A 20,172-nucleotide genomic window follows, 5' to 3' on the forward strand; every position below is an offset into this window, starting at 1 on the left:
GCAAACAAAACCAGTCGTAGCGATAGTTCACTAGTGCTGGCAGCCAAGGCTTATCCAGTGACATAGTTGGCAGTCATGGTTTTGGTTAGGCAGACTCATTCAGAGAGGAAATTATCTGGGGAGAGTGAGCCCACCACCACCTTATTATTGTTATTATCATTAATACCATGTGATATTAGGCTAATAACAATAACAACGATAACAACGTACAGTGCACCTAAATCATCAAGACAAATATTGATAACAATGGTATTAAACAAATATCATGGTTGCAGCGGGAGCCAGCTTTACTCCCCTAAAAATACCCCCCCCCCCTCCTCCCCAAGGAAAATAACCCACCCCACGGCTGGTTGGTCTCCAATCACTTTCAACTTATAAAAAAAAGAATAACTCTAAATGTCTGACGTATTGGGCACCCTCCGAAGTTTCTACGACCATAAGATGGAAATGGGGGTGAGGAAGGGGTAAATCTCCCTCCTATGCGGATTAAATTCTTCTCATTTTGGGGTTTAATGTTACTCTTTACTTTCATAATAACAGCGTAAACCAGAAATATTCCCAGAAATCAAGGGGGAATAAAATTCAATTTCACAGTTTGACATATTTTTAAAAGTTTTCTTTGTACCCCCCCCCCTCCTAAAAAACAACCCCCCCCAAAAAAATGACGGATACAACCCTGGGAATTATATATCTATTTATACCTCCACCCCCCCTCGTCTCTCTCTTGGAATTAATTCTGTATTTGTCTGAAGGCTCAATGGAAGTTGGGATGTTTTGGTATTAAAATGCAATCTTCGAGACATTCCTTGCCTCCCTAACTACAAAACAATCAGAGAACCCCATTGTAGAGGTTTAAAACCCTTATATGCAAATTCTTGACATTGTAAAACAACAGGAAATTTACCTAAGACAGGGACACTTGTTTGGACATTAAAAATATTCCGTAAATAAATGGAATTGCCCCTTCCTCATCCCATCTCCACCTCATGGTCGTAGAAACTTCGGAGGATGCTCATTCGATCAGAAATTGAGAGTTCTGGTTTTTTTTTTTAATTCAAAAGTGACTGGACTAACCAGCCGCGAGGGGTATTTTCGATGGGTAAGCGTCAAGCCCCGGTTGCAGCAACGTAGTAAAGAGCAAACTCTAACCCATGGTCACCAAAAATTCAAAAACTGAAAATTAAAACCCCATTTATGGGAATTACAGTCCCCATTATTGAACAACAAGGAAAGTTTCTTTTTCAAATGGAAAGCAACGATGTTTCTCCCTTTTCGTCTTCTTCTTTCCCTGGTAGTGGGGCACTGAAACGTCATAAAGAGATGTTTAAGAGCTCATTTAAAAGCTAACTTTTAAACCCAAGTGCTCAAGCGCTCATTAAGATAAATGCTAATTAAAGATTATCAAATAATTAACGAAGACTCAGTGCGACTAACAAAGCGTAAAAACTAATTAATCTAATTTTTGACAACTTACAAAATCCTGGGAAACAGGAATGGTATGGACAGGGATTGGTTGCCAGGTCAAATTTGCCCATATCTGATCCCCTATAGGTAGGTACAATCCAGCCAAATTAGATTCTGCACTCATCAATGTCCTGTCAACATCTGTGCTCCTAACGACAATCTCATCCAAGTTATAGGACGAATTCAGAAAATTTGAATATCTCTCCCTTAGAAACTGTCCAAGGCGGTAGTGTCTTCTTTTGCCTTCCTGAAACGAAAACTTTGGGTCACTACAGAAAGATGACCCCCTGCTACATCAGCAAGCATTGGGTAAGTTATGACAACAACAAAAAAACCGCATCAGTTCCAAAGATATAATTATTATTTCACCGAGAATGGCTAAAAATCACTTATTTTGAATGGACTCCTAGAGATATTTGATTGAGTTGCTTTTCAAGGTAGAAAATGTTCCCTAAGGTGCAAGAAAGAACAGTTCTCCAATACAGCCATCTATAAAAAAAAGAGTCCGGTTCTCACGAAAGTAGTCTCGGTTACATTCCTGCATTCTCAAATTCCTGTCTTAAGACAGTTATTTCAAGTCAGTGGAAAGGTTAGATTGACAATATATGCAAAAATACCCCCAACAATATTTCATGACCTAAATAACACTCTTACAATCTTATAAATTACATTCGGATAAGAATATTGGCAAATAATACAAAAACTTCTTCATTGAGAAGTCCTCAAAGACTTGACCGGTAACACCTAATACTAGTGTTTACATGCGATGGCTAGCTTTTCATCAAATAAAATATGTCTAATACTAAAAAAAGAGAATGCTTTCAGGTCATCCCTGAAATATCACGAATTTTACATTTAGTTGAATATTTCTATACATTTTTACCAACTTTTACTGTTTTCGAGTATTTGAGCCCCCTCTTCCCAGAAAAACTCTTGCATTCCTACCCATTTGGAATTGAACAATCCTAAGTTCAAGATAATCTAAAAATAACTTACAATTCTACTATGAGATTTCTTTTGAAAAATGCCCCCAAATTCAATTTGAGGATTCAAACTTAAATTCATTTAATTTAGAAACCCATTGATGAATTCCACCTTCAATAAAAAGTTTCTTGTTTTAAAAACAAAAAAAATAGGTAAATTTTTACGTATTAGCTACCCCCCCCCTTCAGCCCCAAAATAATGTTTATGGTTTAATGATTTACGGTCACGCGTAGAATAGCAATAAATTCAAAAGCTTAACTGACAACCATGAGAGAAATTTCCGTTCTGACAATATATTTCAATAAATATGTATTTTAGAAGTCGCCACAAAAAAAAGCAGGAGTAGGAAAACCGCACTTTTAGCAACAGAATATATATTAGTAAATAGTATTAACTATTTGCTAAAAAGTAAGTAGTATTTAATTGTACAAAGCAATAAAAAATTCTGTAACTATGAACATGGAGAGTTATTTTTCCCGTCTACAGACGAGAGATTTATTGTTGCATGAATTAAATAAATTGTTTTCATTATTACACAATCTAAAAATTGTTTAAATGACCGCCCATGACATGATAAGAATAGAAAATATGCTTACATTTGTTAACTGGCCCCATCCCATAGGCCAATAAACTGGATCTTTGTATGGATCATTTGGATATGGATTTATAGGTGTTCTGTCACCATGTCTGAAAAGCTGAAAGAAAAAGAAAAGGTTATCTACTAGTCAACGAATACGCCAGTAAAATTGTTCTTTCCTGATTTTTTTCTATTAAATTAAATTAAAAAAAAACAAGATTTTTTAACTGGAAGTAAGGAGCGAAATTAAAACTTAAAACGAACAGAAATAGCTCCGTATATGAAAGGGGCTTTTCCTCCTCAACACCCTGCTCTTCACGCTAAAATTTGACTCTTTCTCTTAAATCTACTTTTTAAAACAGTAAAAAACTTTAGCGGAAAGAGCGGGGCCTTGAGGAGGAAAAGCCCCTTTCATAAACGGATTAATTTATGTTCGTTCTAAGTTTTAATGTCGCTCCTTACTTTCAGTTAAAAGAAACTTGTTTTTTTTAATTTAATTTCTGAACGTTTTTGAATTAATGCATGTTTTGATTTTGGTTTTCCGCACATAAATAATTAAAACGAAATTTGCATATAATTTTTTTGGCTAAATGGCTTTCTCATAGTTTTAATCGGAAGATTTTCAGAAAAAAGGAGCGAGAGAGGAGGCCTAGTTGCCCTCCAATTTTCTGATTACTTAAAAAGGCAATTATAACTTTGATTTTTTACGAACGTTTTCATTAGTACAAAATATACGTAATTTACGAATTAACTTACGTAACAAACTTCTATATTCGTATGTTTTTATTACGTATATGAGGGGGTTCAACCCCTCGTCAATACCTTGCTCTTTACACTAAAGCTTAAATTTTCTCCCATTCCTTAAGAATGACCCCTGAATCACAAAGGCCTTAGAATAAGCAGTTGAAACTACTAAAAATACTTTAGTGTAAAGAGCAAGGTAGTACGAGGAGGTGAATCCCTCATTATGCGTAATAATTTCTATTCATTTTAAGTTTTAATGCTGCTTACTTTCAGTTGAAAAAAATTTTCATATTAATTTTCCATCGTCTTTTTAAATAATGCTAGAAATTCCTGTGCCCTTTTCATTGAAACGAGAAATTCCTCTATGGAAAGATCCTCTCACGTAACCCTCCCTCAACTTCTCTCCCCTACCCAAACCAAAAAAATTCCCCTGAAAACGTCTACACTTCCCAATAACCATTACTATATGTAAACAATGGTCAAAGTTCGTGACATGCAGCCCCTCCCACGGGGACTTTGGGGGAGTAAGTCGTCCCCAAAGACATAGTTACTAGGTTTTTCGACTATGCTGAATAAAATGGCTATCTCAGAATTTTGATCCGGTGACTTTGGGGAAAAATGAGCGTGGGAGGGGGCCTAGGTGTCCTCCAATTTTTTCGGTCACTTATAAAGGCACTAGAACTTTTAATATCCGTGAGAATGAGCCCTGTCGCGACATTCTAGGAAAACTGAGTAGATATGGTCAACTCTGGGAAAAAAACAACAAAAAACAAATTAACACGCATCCGTGATCTGTCTTCTAGCAAAAAATGTGAAATTCCACATTTTTGTAGATAGGAGCTTGAAACTTCAACATTTGAGTTCTGTAATATGCTGAATCTGATGATGCCATTTTAGTTAAGATTGTATTACTTTCAGGGGTGTTTCCCCTCATTCTCTAAAATAAGGCAAATTTTATCAAGCTCGTAACTTTTGATGGGTAAGATTAAACTTGATGAAACTTATATATTTAAAATCAGCAATAAAAAGCGATTCTTTTTATGTACCTACTGGTATCAAAATTCCGTTTTTTAGAGTTTCGGTTACTTTTGAGCCGGGTCGCTCCTTACTACAGTTCGTTACCACGAACTGTTTGATAACTTATAACAAAAATTATAGTAAAGTAAAATCCTATAGCAATGCAATAGGGGAGCGGAAAATGGGGGGGGGGGAGTCAGTTCCTCCTAAATATATACAATAGTTTTTTTTTTATATTCTAATTTAAAAATCGTAAGAACCTTTGCTCCCTCCCCTAAATTTTCGTGGATTAGCATCACTGGTAAATAGGCACGAATGGTAAGGGACAATTACGTACTCATCTCGTCGTATCTGGGCCTAGAGTAGTTGGTGAAAAATCTGTCTATGTCTCTATGTCTGTCAGTCTCTCTCTCTTTTGAGGTCTTCTGACCTTTATTTACTTTATCAAACAGTTCGTGGTAACAAACTGTAAGTAAGGAGCAATGCGGTTCAAAAGTAACTGAAACTCTTACAAGAATCTAATGTTGAAGCTGATTCATAATATATAAAATTCATCAAGTATAATGTTACCCAGCGGCTGATCCAGGGGGCTCGGACACCCCCCCCCCCCCAAAGATTTTTTCCGGCCTTCTCATTCCATGTTTTTTTTTTCTTTCTTTACACTCTTTTTTTTAGAATAAATTTGTCAATTTGGTCAATTATTGTCACCTTTGCCACATTAGGCTTCCCAACATTTTGCTCATTGGCGCTCTTGTGACATCGGGCATCCCCTAAGATTTTGCTCTGGATCCGCCCCTGATGCTACCCATTATAATTTACGAGCCCGAGAATATTCGCCCAATTTTCGAAAAAGGGAAAAACACCCCCAAAACATCAATTAATCTTAATGAAAGTCACACCAACGAAATAGCATATCAGAGTAGTATACTATATATGTAGTGGTTTCAAGCTCCTATATACAAAAATTTGGAAAATTTACCTCTTTTGCCAGAAGAAAAATCACAGATGCGTGTTTATTTGTCATTAATTTTTTTATTCCATATTAAAAGAAATGGTGTTCAATTGAATGTTATTTACTTAGTACTAGTGAATTTGAATGTTTTTTTTCTAGCTAATGCTTTAATTAAAGTATAAAGCTTATCATTATTATTACAAAAGAGCAACTAAGTTTAGAAATCCAGGCAATTTGCTACTGACAGAAACAGTAAATGCAGTGGTTACCATAAAAGCAATAAAATAGAACAAATTGAGAACTGTGTTGCTTTTAAAATTACATTTCACTCCTAAATTTCAAACAGCAGCCCCTATAAAATGCTAAACATTTTAAATGTTTGGAGAAAAGATCCTGGTTTTGCAAGATATTTTTTTATATGACAAAATAATTGTGAAAAATGAACGTTTGGACAAAGTATACTGTTTGCGAATTTGTGCAAATCTGAGGTTTTGGATAAACTTACGTCAAATTTTGATGAACACCTTCAAAAATTAAGCAGCGCAACATAAAAAGTCACTTTACTGTTATTTCAAGAACGAAGTACCTTTAGCCATCAAACACCTAATCAAAAAATAATATATATATATATATATATATATATATATATATATATATATATATATATATATATATATAATCTATGACCAAACTGAGTCCTTGACACCTTCCCAAATACCGAGATGGATCTATAATTTCTTATATATTTCTTATAATTCACCATTTTGGAAAGTTGTTCTCCCTCCCTTGAGAAAAAAAATTACACGAGTATGCGGGAAATTTATCAAACAGTTCATGATAGCAAAGTGTAAGTAAGGAGTGGCAAAGGCTAATAGTAGCCCAGAACTTAAGAAAAAAAGTTTTGATAACAATGCTCAGACAAAAATTGTATTTAATGGTGATTCCAAATATATAAAATTAATCTAGTTTAAGTTAGCCATAAAAAAGAGCTAACAGCTCATATGATCTTGTGACGAGGCCAGAAAAGCCAAGAGCTCATATGGTGTGAGCTCTAACAATATTCTAAGTATCAATAGGCTATATATTGACTTAAAAGGAAAATCAGAGGCTTAATGCCAGTCAGGATTTAAAATAAGAGCTCTGAGTCACGATTTCCTTTTAAATATCAAAATTCATTAAGATCCGATCACCCACTCGTATGTTATAAATACCTCATTTTTTCTAATTTTTCCTCTCCTTTCAGCCCCCCCCCAGATGGTCGAATCAGGGAAAACGACTTTATCAAGTCAATTTGTGCAGCTCCCTGACACGCCTACCAATTTTCATCTTCCTAGCATCGTCCAGAAGCACCAAACTCGCCAAAGCACTAAGACCCACCCCCTAACTCCCCCAAAGAGAGCGAGTGCAGTACGGCTACGTCAATCACGTATCTACGATATTTGCTTATTCTACCCACCGACCTTCATCCTGATTCCTCCACTCTAAGCGTTTTTCTAAGATTTCCGATTTCCCCCTTTAACTCCCCCCCCAAAGACAACAGATCTGGTCGGGATCTGAAATAAGAGCTCTGAGACATGAGTTACTTCTAAATACCAAATTTCATTAAGATCCGATCACTCATTCTTAAGTTGAAAATACCTCAATTTTTCTAATTTTTCCAAATTAACGCCCCCCAGCACCTCCAAACAGAACGGATCCGTTCCAATTAAATCAATCCCGTATCTAGAACTTGTGATTATTTTTCCCATCAACTTTCATCCCGATCGCTCCACTCTAAAGGTTTTCCAGGATTTCTGTTTCCCCCTCCAACCCCCCATGTCCCCAGATCCGATTCGAGTCGAAAATGGAGTATCTGAGACATAAGATCCTTCTATACATCAAAGATCCCATCACTTATTCGTAAGATAAAGATACCCCAATCTTCACGTTTTCCAAGAATTCTGGTTTCCCCCTCCAACTCCCCCCCGCCAATCTCACAGAATCTGGTCGGAATTTAAAATAAGAGCTCTAAAGCACAAGATCATTCTAAATATCCAATTTCATTAAGATCTGATCGCCCGTTCGTAAGTTACAAGTACCTCATTTTTTCTACTTTTTCCGAATTATCCCCTCCCCCAACTCTACCAAAGAGAGCGGATCCGGTCCAGTTATGTCAGTCACATATCTTTGACTTGTTTTTATTCTTCCCACCCAGTTTCATCCTGATCTCTCCGCTTTAAGCATTTTCCAAGATTTCCGATCCCCCCAACTGTCCCCCCAATGACACTGGATCCGGCCGGGATCTAAAATAAGTTATCTGAGTTACGAGGTCCTTCTAAATACGAAGTTTCATGAAGATCCGATCACTCCTTCGTAAGTTAAAAATAAGATATTTTTTCTAAATTGTCAGAATTACCCCCCCCCAACTCCCCCAAACAGAGCAGATGCATTCCAGTTATATCAATACGTATCTAGGACTTCTGATTATTCTCCTCACCAAGTTTCATCCCGATCCCTCCACTCTAAGCGTTTTCCAAGATTTTAGGTTCCCCCTCCAACTCCCCCCCCAATGTCACCAGATCTGGTCGGGATTTAAAACAAGGGCTCTGAGAAACGATATCCTTCCAAACGTCAAATTTCATTAAGATCCCATCACCCGTTCGTAAGTTAAAAATACTTAATTTTTTCTGGTCCGGTCCCTGATGCGCCTGCCAAATTTCATCGTCCTAGCCTACCTTGAAGTGCCTAAAGTAGCAAAACCAGGACAGACCGACAGACAGACAGACTATATGTTACTTGGTTAATACCAAGTGCCATAAAAAACTACAACCCTAAGAAGATTTGGCTGATTTTTGAAAAGGGGGAAAACATCTTCCAGAAGTGATATTGACGAAAATCACAGTTTGAAATTCAGCCGATTAAAAAAAAACTTATTTTATAGGTTTGAAGCAGATCCAGATTTTTCTTTAGGGGGGGGGGAATAATAGGCTGTTAGGATACCCGCAATTTAAAGGGAACCTCGACAATTATGCGTCGTAGGTAGGTAGTGGAAACGGTCGTAAATTTAATTTAAAATCTGGTGAGGGCTAGAGTTCTAATAAATCATTTGAAATTAAAATGGTATAAAAAATACTGATACAAAAAATAGTAAGTTATAAAAAGCATCCCACAACAAAAAAAAAATACAAAGCTGTTGACCATCTATAAAAAATGATATTCAATTTTTTCCGCATAATTTTTTGCCTTTGCACTTCTGACTACTACAGCGAGTCAGTTAAGCTTTTTACTGTAAAAAAAAAGAAAATGTCTTGAACCATCTTATGAGGTCCAGTTCTTTTAGGAATGTAACAAGAAAAACAGAACGAAGAGATAGAAATGCATACAAGACATTTAAAACGAGAGTTTTAAGTATAAACAAAAAAGTATTAACTAATCACTGTTTCTTTTTAAAAATAGTGTTTTAATAAACAGTGTCAACTGTGATGAAATCTCAAAAATTTACAAATCAAAATTTTACTTTTCATAACAACGTAGCGTATCTTTCCACGTTTTAAAGTTCGATATATTTCGCTTAAATTATAAAATTGATAATTTTATAAGAAAAAGTCTATTTCTGTATTTCCACTCGCGCCATATCTATTTATTACACGGTCAATGTCTACTCATAAATATTTTGGTGAATATTTATAATGGCTAGTCCTGACAGTCTATTTGGATATGTCAATGGCGAGTCCTGTTAATTTAGAGCTCTTAGCTAGTATTTACTCTTCTATTCATCCTGAAATATTTAAAAAAAAGACCAAAATCGTCAGAAAAATATGAACTCTTTGTTTTTGTGCATTTGATAGGTAAAGATTGGTTATTTAAATTCTCAGGATTTCAAGCTGTGGTAGATTTCTAATTATTATTATTTTTTTTTAATCTTGAGATTTTCAGATATTCATTTCAAGCGTTTAAATCTCGATACGTCTTTCGAGCAAAAAAATAAAAATTTGAAGTTTGACTCAGGTTTAGCATTGATTAAGAAAATTGTACTGAAAAAATTTTGATTTATAAACAACTAATCGTGGAAATATGATTGGATGGTAAGTATTAAAATAAATATAAAAATCTTCAGCAGTATATGTGGCAGTTTAGACAATTTTATGGACAAATATATGTAAACCCTATACAAAAACATAAATATATTTTATGGCTGGCTGGTATTGAAAAAGTGAAAAATTCTGAAGTAATATTGTAGTTGCATTCCGTTACCGTGGTTAACTCAAGTTTTGGGAATTTCCACTTTTTATCAACATTTTATTAGTAAATATTTGAAAAAAATCGATGCCATTCCACTGATTTAAACTGAGAACTTAGAGACCCATCGATACCAGCTAGATAAAAAAAATAAACACATAATTTTTTGGCTTCTTTTATAAACAATTTTTCGAAAATTTATTTTTCTTAAATGATTGTTCCGACCTTGGAAGAAATATTTCGACTCGTATACTTAGTTTTAAGTATATACTTATACGAAGTTTTATTAAAGTTTTAAAGAGTTTGGCCTTTATTTTAATGTTTTAGGATGAACAGAGGAGGTGATATGTCATATAATGCAGAACTTTAATTAGATGAAAATAGGCAGTAAAGTGGCCATCATTTCCTCACCAAAATCCAAAACTTAACTAAATAATTTTTGCACTTCTCATACATTTACTTTCTATTATACAGATCCCCTAAAAAAACAAAAATGTTGTAAAAACCATCCAGCTTCGCACAGAAAGCAATCCTCCCCCCCCCCAAAAAAAAAACAGACACCACCGAAATACGATTTTTCTCCAAGGAGGCCCAAGTTGCTAGAGATTGAAAATTCTGAGACAGTCAATCGGTTTAAAAGTATCGGGAAACTATGTAGTATAGACCTTCCCAGTTTCAAAGGATATGTGCTGAATAGTGGCGCATTCTTTCCTAAAATGTCCTGTAGTCCAGACAAGATAAATGGTTAATATACACAATTATTTTGAAGATTCAATTACTAAGCCGATTCACACAATACTTCATAAAATTGCATGCGATGATTTATAATTGGGCATCAGCTATTATGAAAAGGGTCGTGGGTGTATTATTCTCTAATTTCTACTAATTTGCACTAAGCCTGAATAAGGGTGCTGCGGAGTGTTAGTTCTCTTGCTGATCAAAACTTATGAGTCGAAGAAAAAATCCCCAATTTTCAAAAAAAGGGGGAAAAGCAGCTCAGAAGGTGAGTGATTTTGATGGTAATTACTCCCTTAAATTCAGCATATATGACGACTCTACTCTAGAAGCTTCAAGCCCTTCTCTATAAAAATATAAAATTTTGTGTTTTCCCCTGAGAAGGATGGTCACGAATGCGTGTTTATTTGTTGGTGTACCTTTTTTGGGGGGATGATCATATCGAGCCAATAGACATATAATATCGAAAAGAGGCTAATAAGAAAAAAAATAATGTTCTACATATCTTTTTAATTACAAAAACATTGTGAGGAGACAAAGTGGTATTCTCCACCATTTTGTGGCGCAAAACACTATACTAGTCCTAACGGTGCTAGAAAGCTATCAAGTGGAGATGCTGAGATAAATTATCGATTTAATTTTACCCAAAAATTGTATATTGAGCTTTCTCGCCTCAGAGACAGTAATCCCTCGCGCTGCCGTATTCTTTCCTACGCACTCCCACGAAATAAATGTTTAACACAAACATTTCTTTTAAAGTTTGAGTTTGTCGAAAAAAGACAAAACAAGAAATGCATCGCTGAATACCAAAATCACCGGTAAATTACACATAAAAATAACAAACACTTCAATATATTCTGCCCCGCAAGGTTCTTTGGCCAGGAAAAACAGGGGAGAAACAAAACTAAAAAAATATAAACAAATACATTCATTAAACATTTTCTAAATAACAAATTCACATCACCAAACCAAACAACATCCGCCCCACCAAAAAAAAACTATCTAAGCTAGACAAGGGAGTAATACATGAATCCACCCACAAAAATGAAGTACAAAACCAATCAGGAGACATCAACCCGTCGGAGAGCCGGGGAAAAAATTAATTATTTGCAAGAAAATCTCTAACATACTAATAAAAGTCGATTGCTCGGGAATAAGAAATATATTATTCATAGCACAGCAGGAAGCTGGCCATGTAACCACAAAAAAATAGAAGAAGCACAAGACAGAAAATAGAGAGATCTAAAATCAAGCAAGGGTTTAAGTAGGAACAGTTAGTATACTGTATAAGAGTCATTGCTTTATCAAATAGTTTTGAAAGTGGCTTCAGTGACGAGGGAAAAGTTGTCATCCAAATAATATAACAGTATGAAACATAAGGCTGAATTAGGCTCTAGAATACGAACATAAGAATTGACCCTGGAAAAATGTGTTTCAATTCTTTAAGGATCCCGAGGCTTCTGGAGACTTCCATTTTAATGAGGTCAATATGAGACTTGAAAGACAGATTTTCATCAAGCAAGATGTCTAGGAATCAAACGCAATGATCCTTCGGCCTGTTAAGGGAACCCCTCGATACATGTATTAAATTTAAACTAGAACAAGCTCTTGAAACTCTTGAAAAAAATAAGAAAACATGAATTTCCAACATTTAAGGCAAAATAATTAACATCAAACCACTAAGCAACTCTTTCAAAAAGGGCAATCATGTTTGAACAGAGATTGGACTCAGTTCTAACGGCTGTGCCAAGAGTACTGTCATCCACGAAAGCTATAAGTGTATCAAACAGTTCGTGGTAACGAACTGTAGTAAGGAGCGACTCGGCTCAATAGTAAACGAAACTCTAAAAACTAGAATTTTGATACCAATAGTTACATCAAAAGAATCACATTTTAATGCTGATTTTAAATATATAAGTTTCATCAAGATTAGTCTTACCCATCAAAATTTACGAGCCTGAAAAAATTTGCCTCATTTTATAAAATAGGGGACGACTTACTCCCCCGCAGTCCCCGTGGGAGGGGCTGCAAGTTACAAACTTTGACCAGTGTTAACATATAGTAATGGTTACTGGGAAGTGTATAGACGTTTTCAGGGGGATTTTTTTGGTTAGGGCCGGAGAGTTGAGGGGAGGGGTTACGTGGGAGGATCTTTCCATGGAGGAAGAGACTTTCAATGGTGGGGGCGCAGGATTTTCTAGTATTTTTTAAAAAACAATGAAAAAATAAATATGAAAAGTTTTTTCTACTGAAAGTGAGGAGCAGCAGTAAAACTGAAAACGAACAGACATTATAACACATATGAGGGGTTTACCTCCTCGTAATACCTCGCTCTTTACGCTAAAGTATTTTAGTAATTACAACTACTTACTCTACGGCCTTTGTGATTCAGGGGTCATTCTTAAGGAATTTGAACAAAATTTAAACTTTAGTGTAAAGAGCGAGGTACCGACGAGGGGCGAGCCCCCTCATATACGCAATAAAAACATACGAATACATAAGTTCGCTACGTAAGTTAATTCGCAAGTTACTTATATTTTTTACTTATGAAAACGTTCGTAAAAAATTTAAAGTTAATGCCTATTTAAGTAATCAAAAAATTGAAGGGCAACTAGGCCTCCTCCCTCGCTCCTTTTTTCTCAAAATCTTCCGATTAAAACTATGAAAAAACCATTTAGCCAAAAAAAATTAATATGCAAATTTCGTTTTAATTATTTATGTGCGGAGAGCCAAGATCAAAACATGCATTAATTCAAAAACGTTCAGAAATTAAACAAAAAAACAAGTTTTTTAAATGTAAGTAAGGAGCGACATTAAAACTTAAAACGAACAGAAATAACTCCGTATGTGAAATGGGTTGTCCCCTCCGCAATCCCTCGCTCTTTACGCCAAAGTTTTTAATTGTTTTAAAAAGTAGAATTGTGGCAAAGAGTCAAACTTTAGCGTAAAGAGCGAAGGATTGCGGAGGGGACAGCCCATTTCATATACGGAGTAATTTCTGTTCGTTTTAAGTTTTAATGTCGCTCCTTACTTACATTTAAAAAACTTGTTTTTTTTTGTTTAATCAGAGAAGGACGAACTCCTGTCACAATTAGTGATAGTTGCAGGTTGACAAAGGCGACAGCAAGTTTGATATAACTAAATTTATTTATTTTAGGCTTGATAGAATTATGTAAAATGCTATATATTTGTGCTTCAGCCACTATGAAGAAGGGCCAGTGAAACTTGTTGTAGACAGAGGGAGTGTGTCTAAACCCTCAAAAATAGGCCTTTACGCCCAAGATTCCTCTCACCAAGCCTTCATATAAATATAAAACGAGTTTTAGGGAAGGGGTTTTAGAAATTGATCTCTCATCCCTCTTGATTCCCAAGAATATTTTTGGTCCACCCCTTTAATATTGGTGCTTATGGTGGTAGCACCCCTCCCACTGCGAAAATCTTTTTCTATCTAGCAAAAAAGACTATATTCACATCCCCACCAGCACAAAGGTGAAAAGTGAGGGCTGGACATAATAAGCATTACTAGGAAATACCTTGGGGGGGTGAGGGTCGACATGTACAAGTAGGAGTTTAGTTTTAACCTAGTGTGAAAGTGAATATTTCTTATTTCCTATTTATATAAAAGATTTAAGGTTTTCTAGCTTCCCGCGGGGTGTCTCTTCCCTACTGGAGTCCCTAGGAATATCCCCACAGAAGAGGTTAGATCAAAGAAATCCCCTTTGAAGCCATGGGAATGACTACCTTATCAATAATTTTTAATATTCCAAACTCCGCCCTCCTAATAAAATTGAAGGGGTATTTTTGTCCACTGAAGATAGAAATTCTCCAAGAAATGTTTTACATGAATGTAAAAAATGGGAGTTGAAGGAGGGAGTATTAGCTCTCCTTTACTTTTAAGAAAGCCATTGGTCAAACAGCTCATGGTAACACACTCTAAGAAAAGAGCCAATCTCGTCTATAAAATCCGAAACTCTTAAACATGTCTCAATTAATAACATATGCAGCTAAACAATTTATTATTCATGCTAATTCTGAATACATAATAGGCCAATGTGTTAATTTTTAAGTTACTCATTAAAAGGTAATAAAACATGAAAATACGCACAATTTTAGAAACAGGAAATAAGCTCTCCAGAAAGGGTAGGATAAAAACTATGCAATGATATTCAACATTAGTCAGAGACCCTAAAGGCACTATCTGCAGTATCGGAATTTTTTCTTTTTTCTTATTAAGTCAATGAATATGTGAATGAATAGCATTTAAAGTTCACACATATACATATATATATATATATATATATATATATATATATATATATATATATATATATATATATATATATATATATATATATATATATATGAAGCCTATTGCTGACTCTAGGTGGGAAGACGGGGCAAGTTAAGCCTGGAAATTTCTGCGGCGATGGTAGAGTTATACAAAGCGAAACTAGAAAGCGTCCTAGGTAGCATAGTAAATCCGTCAGGACACCTGAACGTGGTGAAGGGATGTAAACATTACTAAGGTTCACGCCGAGCAAGGTGACGGTCAACACGCTTCAGGATGATGTTGAAGAGTGGTGTTTTTTGAGGAAGTTAAAGCCTAGTAAACAACATGGAATTTGTACTGAATTTTGACTTACGGATTATTCTTTCTGAATTGGTATATTTTGGTGGACATTTTCCGGCTGAAAAACTTCTTCCTAGAACCTATTTAAAAAACCTATTTATCTACTATTTGAAAAACCTATTTATCTACTATGGGTTGTCTCCCTGTAGTAGCGTAACATGTGTAGGCATGAGAATATAATGAGTCAGAAGTAGTAGGTTCCAAATTTTCTGTACAGGATTTCGACTGCTGTTGATAGAAGAGCATCGCTAAGTGCTGAAAACCATGTTATGACCGAGATGTGCGAAGAATTGCACAAAGCCTCTATTCGACTGGAGGTTCCAAAGACTTCTTGTTGTCCGGTTCTATGCTCGCTTAAGCGCTCTGTGGGGACTCGAGAAGATGTGTTAGTCCAGATCCTGCAATGGTTCTGGGACCGTTGCTTATCCGGAAGCCAAAATAATTTCATTGGTTTAAAGAATACGAAAATTGCAACTTGAAATGTTTCAACTTTGAAAAATACCTATCGTACCAACATTTGACTGACGAATTCAGACGCTTCAAAATGGATCCCAGGACTAGGAAACATAAATTTAGGATATATATCTATACATATATATATAAAATATATATATATATATATATATATATATATATATATATATATATATATATATATATATATATATATATATATATATATATATATATAAAATTTATTTACTCATGCAAGAAGATGCGGTGTTAATTGTGTGTTAAATGTTAATTAAATGCGGTAATTAACAAAACCACTATGGACAAGCAAAGCCGTATTCATGAAGAGGGTTTAAGAGGCATAAACGCCGAATTTTTGTCCAACTTTTTATTGTAAGAACGTAATAAAAAAACACATTTTTAATGAGTTTCAAAGTTTTTTGTACCCCTCCCCCAACCGAAAATCCTGGATATGGCCGTGCATACAGGAGTTTGGCTACTGCCTCCTTCCCCCTCCCCAAACTGTAAAAGTCTAAGTCTATTGCGTCATTTGTTTTCAACTGAAAGCTATGTGTCTTCAAAAGTCCACGGAAAGAACTAATAAAAATAAACTAAACATCCAATACATAATGATAATAATTGGTGAAAACTCGAAATTCAAGGCTTTATTTAATCGTAATTTTTATTTTTCAATGTTGTCAATATAAAAGAAAATATTTGTGATATTTTGGAACATTAAAAATAATTTGTAAATATTTAGTAAGCACAAATAGCACAATAGGCTTTAAACTTTTATGTTTGGGGGAGGGGGGGGGAGAGAATAACTGAGTAAGATAGCGTAGTTGGGGGGGGAGGCTGGATGCACTTCTAATACTGTTGACTCGTAACAAGAGGACTAAAACTGTCTATTTTCGATCAAATGAGCCTCCTCCAAAGTTTATTCAGCCACCCCTTCTGTAAAAACCTTATATGTTAAAAATCAACAGCTTACATAGGCTACAGTCTTTGGCCTGCAGGCTTGGGGGGTGTCAAACCTGAAGGCATAATTATTCAACCTTTGGCTTATTCTGAACAAAATGTTTATCTTAAATTTAATCATATTTATTTGGGGTAAAGGGCATAGGAGGGGGGCTGGTTTGATTTCCACTCAAAAGAGCCCTACTTAAGTTTATACACCCCCCCCTTTCCATAAAAACTAATATGTTAGCAACACGCAACTTGTATAATTTACAGCCCTTGTCCTGGGGGCTGTGTGGGGTTTGTCAACTCAGGAGGCATAGTCATTTTCCCTCTGGACTATTTTGAAAAAAAATGGCTGTTTTGAAATTTGATTGTATGCATTTGACAAGAGAGTATGGGGGGGGGGTGCCCTCCAAACACTTGATTCTTATAAAGGGCACTAGAACCTCTGATTTCCGATGGAATGAGAACCCTCCAGACTTTATACAACCACCACTAAAAACCTTATCTGTTAACAATGAGCTACTTGCATCACTTACAGCCCTTCCCCTGTTGGGAGGGGTTATCAAACCTGAAACCACAGTTATTTGATGTTCAGATTATTTCAAACAAAATGGCTATCCAAAAATTTGGAATGAAAAAATTTGGGTAAAAAGGCAGAGGGGGGGGGGCTGGTTGCACTCCAATCACTTTCGACTCTTAAAAGGGGAGCTAGAACTTCCAATTTCATATCACAAGAGCTTCCTCCAAAGTTTATTCCATACAAATATTATATGTTTATTAACGGGCAATTTGCATTACTTATAGTCCTTGCCCTAGGGGATGTGGAGGGTTTTCACCCTCCACAGCCAAACCTTAAAACAAAACACAAACCTAAAATAAGATGACCCTTTCAGAGTAGCAGTGAAAGGGGAACCCTCTGTTATTGATCTTATTTTAGGTTTATGTTTTGTTTTAAGGTTTGGTTTTTATATTTTATCACTTTTATTCTGTACTGAGGACAGTCAAGCAGAAGTCTTGACCAAAATATTTGCATAATTTTGTAATTTTTTCACTGGCTGTTATTGTCTTCATTTCCTCTCTTCTTTGTAATTTTATGTTTTGTCATGATTAGCCAGTGTGGTCTCTGAAATTATTTAACAACAATGAAATAGTTTAAGACCACTGGTAGCTATATGCATTTATTCCCATTTGACCTATATAATAGGTTCCTTGAATAAGACTTACTTATATGTCAAGAAAAGTCATATTTGAGCAACACACAATATAGGTCAAACAATAATAAACTCCTGTAGCTACCAGTGGTCTTAAACAAACAATTTTACTGTTGTTTGTTGCCAATTTCCCATGCTCTACCATGGTAACATTGAAAAAAGGCTAATGTGTGCTCTTCATTTTTCTTAAAAGTATGCTGCAACTGTTGCTAGCTACAAAATCCTAGCTACAAATTTTATATCAAAGAAATAGGCTTCACTATTAGCTAATTTAAATTTTCTAACATTTGACCAGCTTAAGGCCATATTCTTAAAAAGTCATTCAAGGTACCCTGCCCTAGTGCTCACTAACTACACTAAAATTCAATTCTTGACAATGAATTTGTACAATATTTAAAAGATTATGTTACTAGAGCAAGAATTTAGGGGACAAAATATAGACAGGTCAATTCCATTTGCAGTTTGTTTGCTTTTTATCAGATGCAATGCTATAATGTGAAGAGTCAAAAGTCATCAGAGGGCAACTAGCCCCCTTCCCATGTGCTTTTCCCCAAATGCACATTTTCAAATTTTTGAGGTAGTCACTTCAGTCTAAATAGCCCAAGGGTCAAAGAAGTATGCCTCAGGGTTGACAAAACCCTTCACATCCTCTGGAGCAAAGGCTGGAAGTTATACAGATTGCCTATTGTTAACATTTAAGGTTTGTATAGAAGTGGTTTTGTATAAACTTCATAGGAAGCTCATTCAATTTTATATTGGAGGTTCTAGCTCCCTTTATGATAGTCAGAAGTGATTGGAGGACAACCAGTCCCCCCCCCTCACACATTTTTTCTCATATGCTTTCAATCAAAATTTTGTTAAAAATAGTCCACAAGTTGAATAACTATGGTTCTGGGCTTGACCACCACTTCTCCCCAGGACAAGGGCTTTGAGTTATGTAAGTAGATCATTGTTAACACATCTGGTTTTAATGGAAGTGGTGATTGTATAAACTTTGGAGGGGGCAGATTCTATTGGAAATCAAATGTTCTAGAGCCCTATATGAGAATCAAAATTAATCAGAGGGCAACCCCCCTCCCATACCTTTTTCCCAAATGTATAAGACCAAAGCTTTCAGATAGCAATTTTGTACAAAATAGTCTAAAGGGAAATTAACTATGCCTCCAGGGTTTGACAAACCTCCACAGGGCAAGGGCTGTAAATTAAGAAAGTTGTCCATTGCTGACATATTAGCTTTTTGTGGAAGGGGTGGTTGCATAAACTTTGGACAGGGCTCATTTGAGTGGAAACCAAAAGTTCTAGCTCCCTTTTTAAGAGTTAAAAGTGATAGAAGGGCCACCCCCCCCCTATGCAAAATCCTGTCAAATATATCCAATTGAAATATTTAGATAGCCATTTTGTTCAGAATAGTCCAAAGGTTGAATAATTATGCCTTCAGGTTTGACATCCCCCTAAGCCTGCATGGCAAGAACTATGACCTATGTAAGCTGTTGATTATTAACATATAAGGTTTTGATGGAAGGGGTGGATGGATAAACTTTGAAGGAGGCTCATTTAATTGGAGATTAAAAATTCTAATTCTATTTTTAAGAGTCAAAGGTGACTGGAGGGTAACCCCTAGGGCAAGGGTTGTAATTTATGCAAGTTTTTTTTATGTAGTGTATTTACCTTATTGATATGTCAGTTAGGAAATTTTGTACGTGTTTACTGTAAAAAAATGTTGTAAAGGTGGGTGAGTAGGCTATATACATGATTTGATAACTGACAGAGATAAACTAAATATACCACTCAATTCCTTTTGGTATGCTTTCTCCAAATAGAATAATCAATTCACTTACAAATAATCCTCCCTCCTGATTGTCCCTTAAATAGTCTAAGGGATATATAAGTACAAAAAAAAAACTATAAAACAACACAAATTTGGTAAATTAATACATATTCATATAATTCAGATAGGAAGAAAGTGAATGCATCACTCAATCCCTTTTTTATATCATTTCTTAATTCAACAGTTGTTTCAGGGGCAATTCCAACTTTGGGCTCTTCATAGGGCTCAAAACAGCCCATAGTAGCTAAGAGTTAAAAAGCATTTCTAAAACAAACTGTCTAGTGAGAAAAAATTGTCATTTGTAGCTGATTCAGTAATAGTATTTATTACTTCTGTTAGCCTTAACTGTATATAATGTTATTTTTTAAATAAATTTATGGGAAACAAGAAAAAAGC

At 35.4% G+C, this 20,172-nt stretch overlaps 1 protein-coding gene across 1 annotated transcript in view; it reads right to left on the reverse strand.

Annotated features, from left to right (window-relative positions):
• The window catches only part of LOC136029514 (prostatic acid phosphatase-like), a 48,157-nt gene that overhangs the window by 26,582 nt on the left and 1,403 nt on the right, over positions 1-20,172 (reverse strand). Inside the window, exons 2-3 of the mRNA XM_065707964.1 lie at positions 3,045-3,143; positions 1,475-1,711 (exon numbers count right to left, since the gene is read on the reverse strand). Of these exons, the coding sequence (XP_065564036.1) occupies positions 1,475-1,711; positions 3,045-3,143 (336 nt within the window). The remainder of the gene's footprint in view (positions 1-1,474; positions 1,712-3,044; positions 3,144-20,172) is intronic.

Source organism: Artemia franciscana, chromosome 1 (assembly GCF_032884065.1).
Source record: "Artemia franciscana chromosome 1, ASM3288406v1, whole genome shotgun sequence".
NCBI lineage: Eukaryota > Metazoa > Arthropoda > Branchiopoda > Anostraca > Artemiidae > Artemia > Artemia franciscana.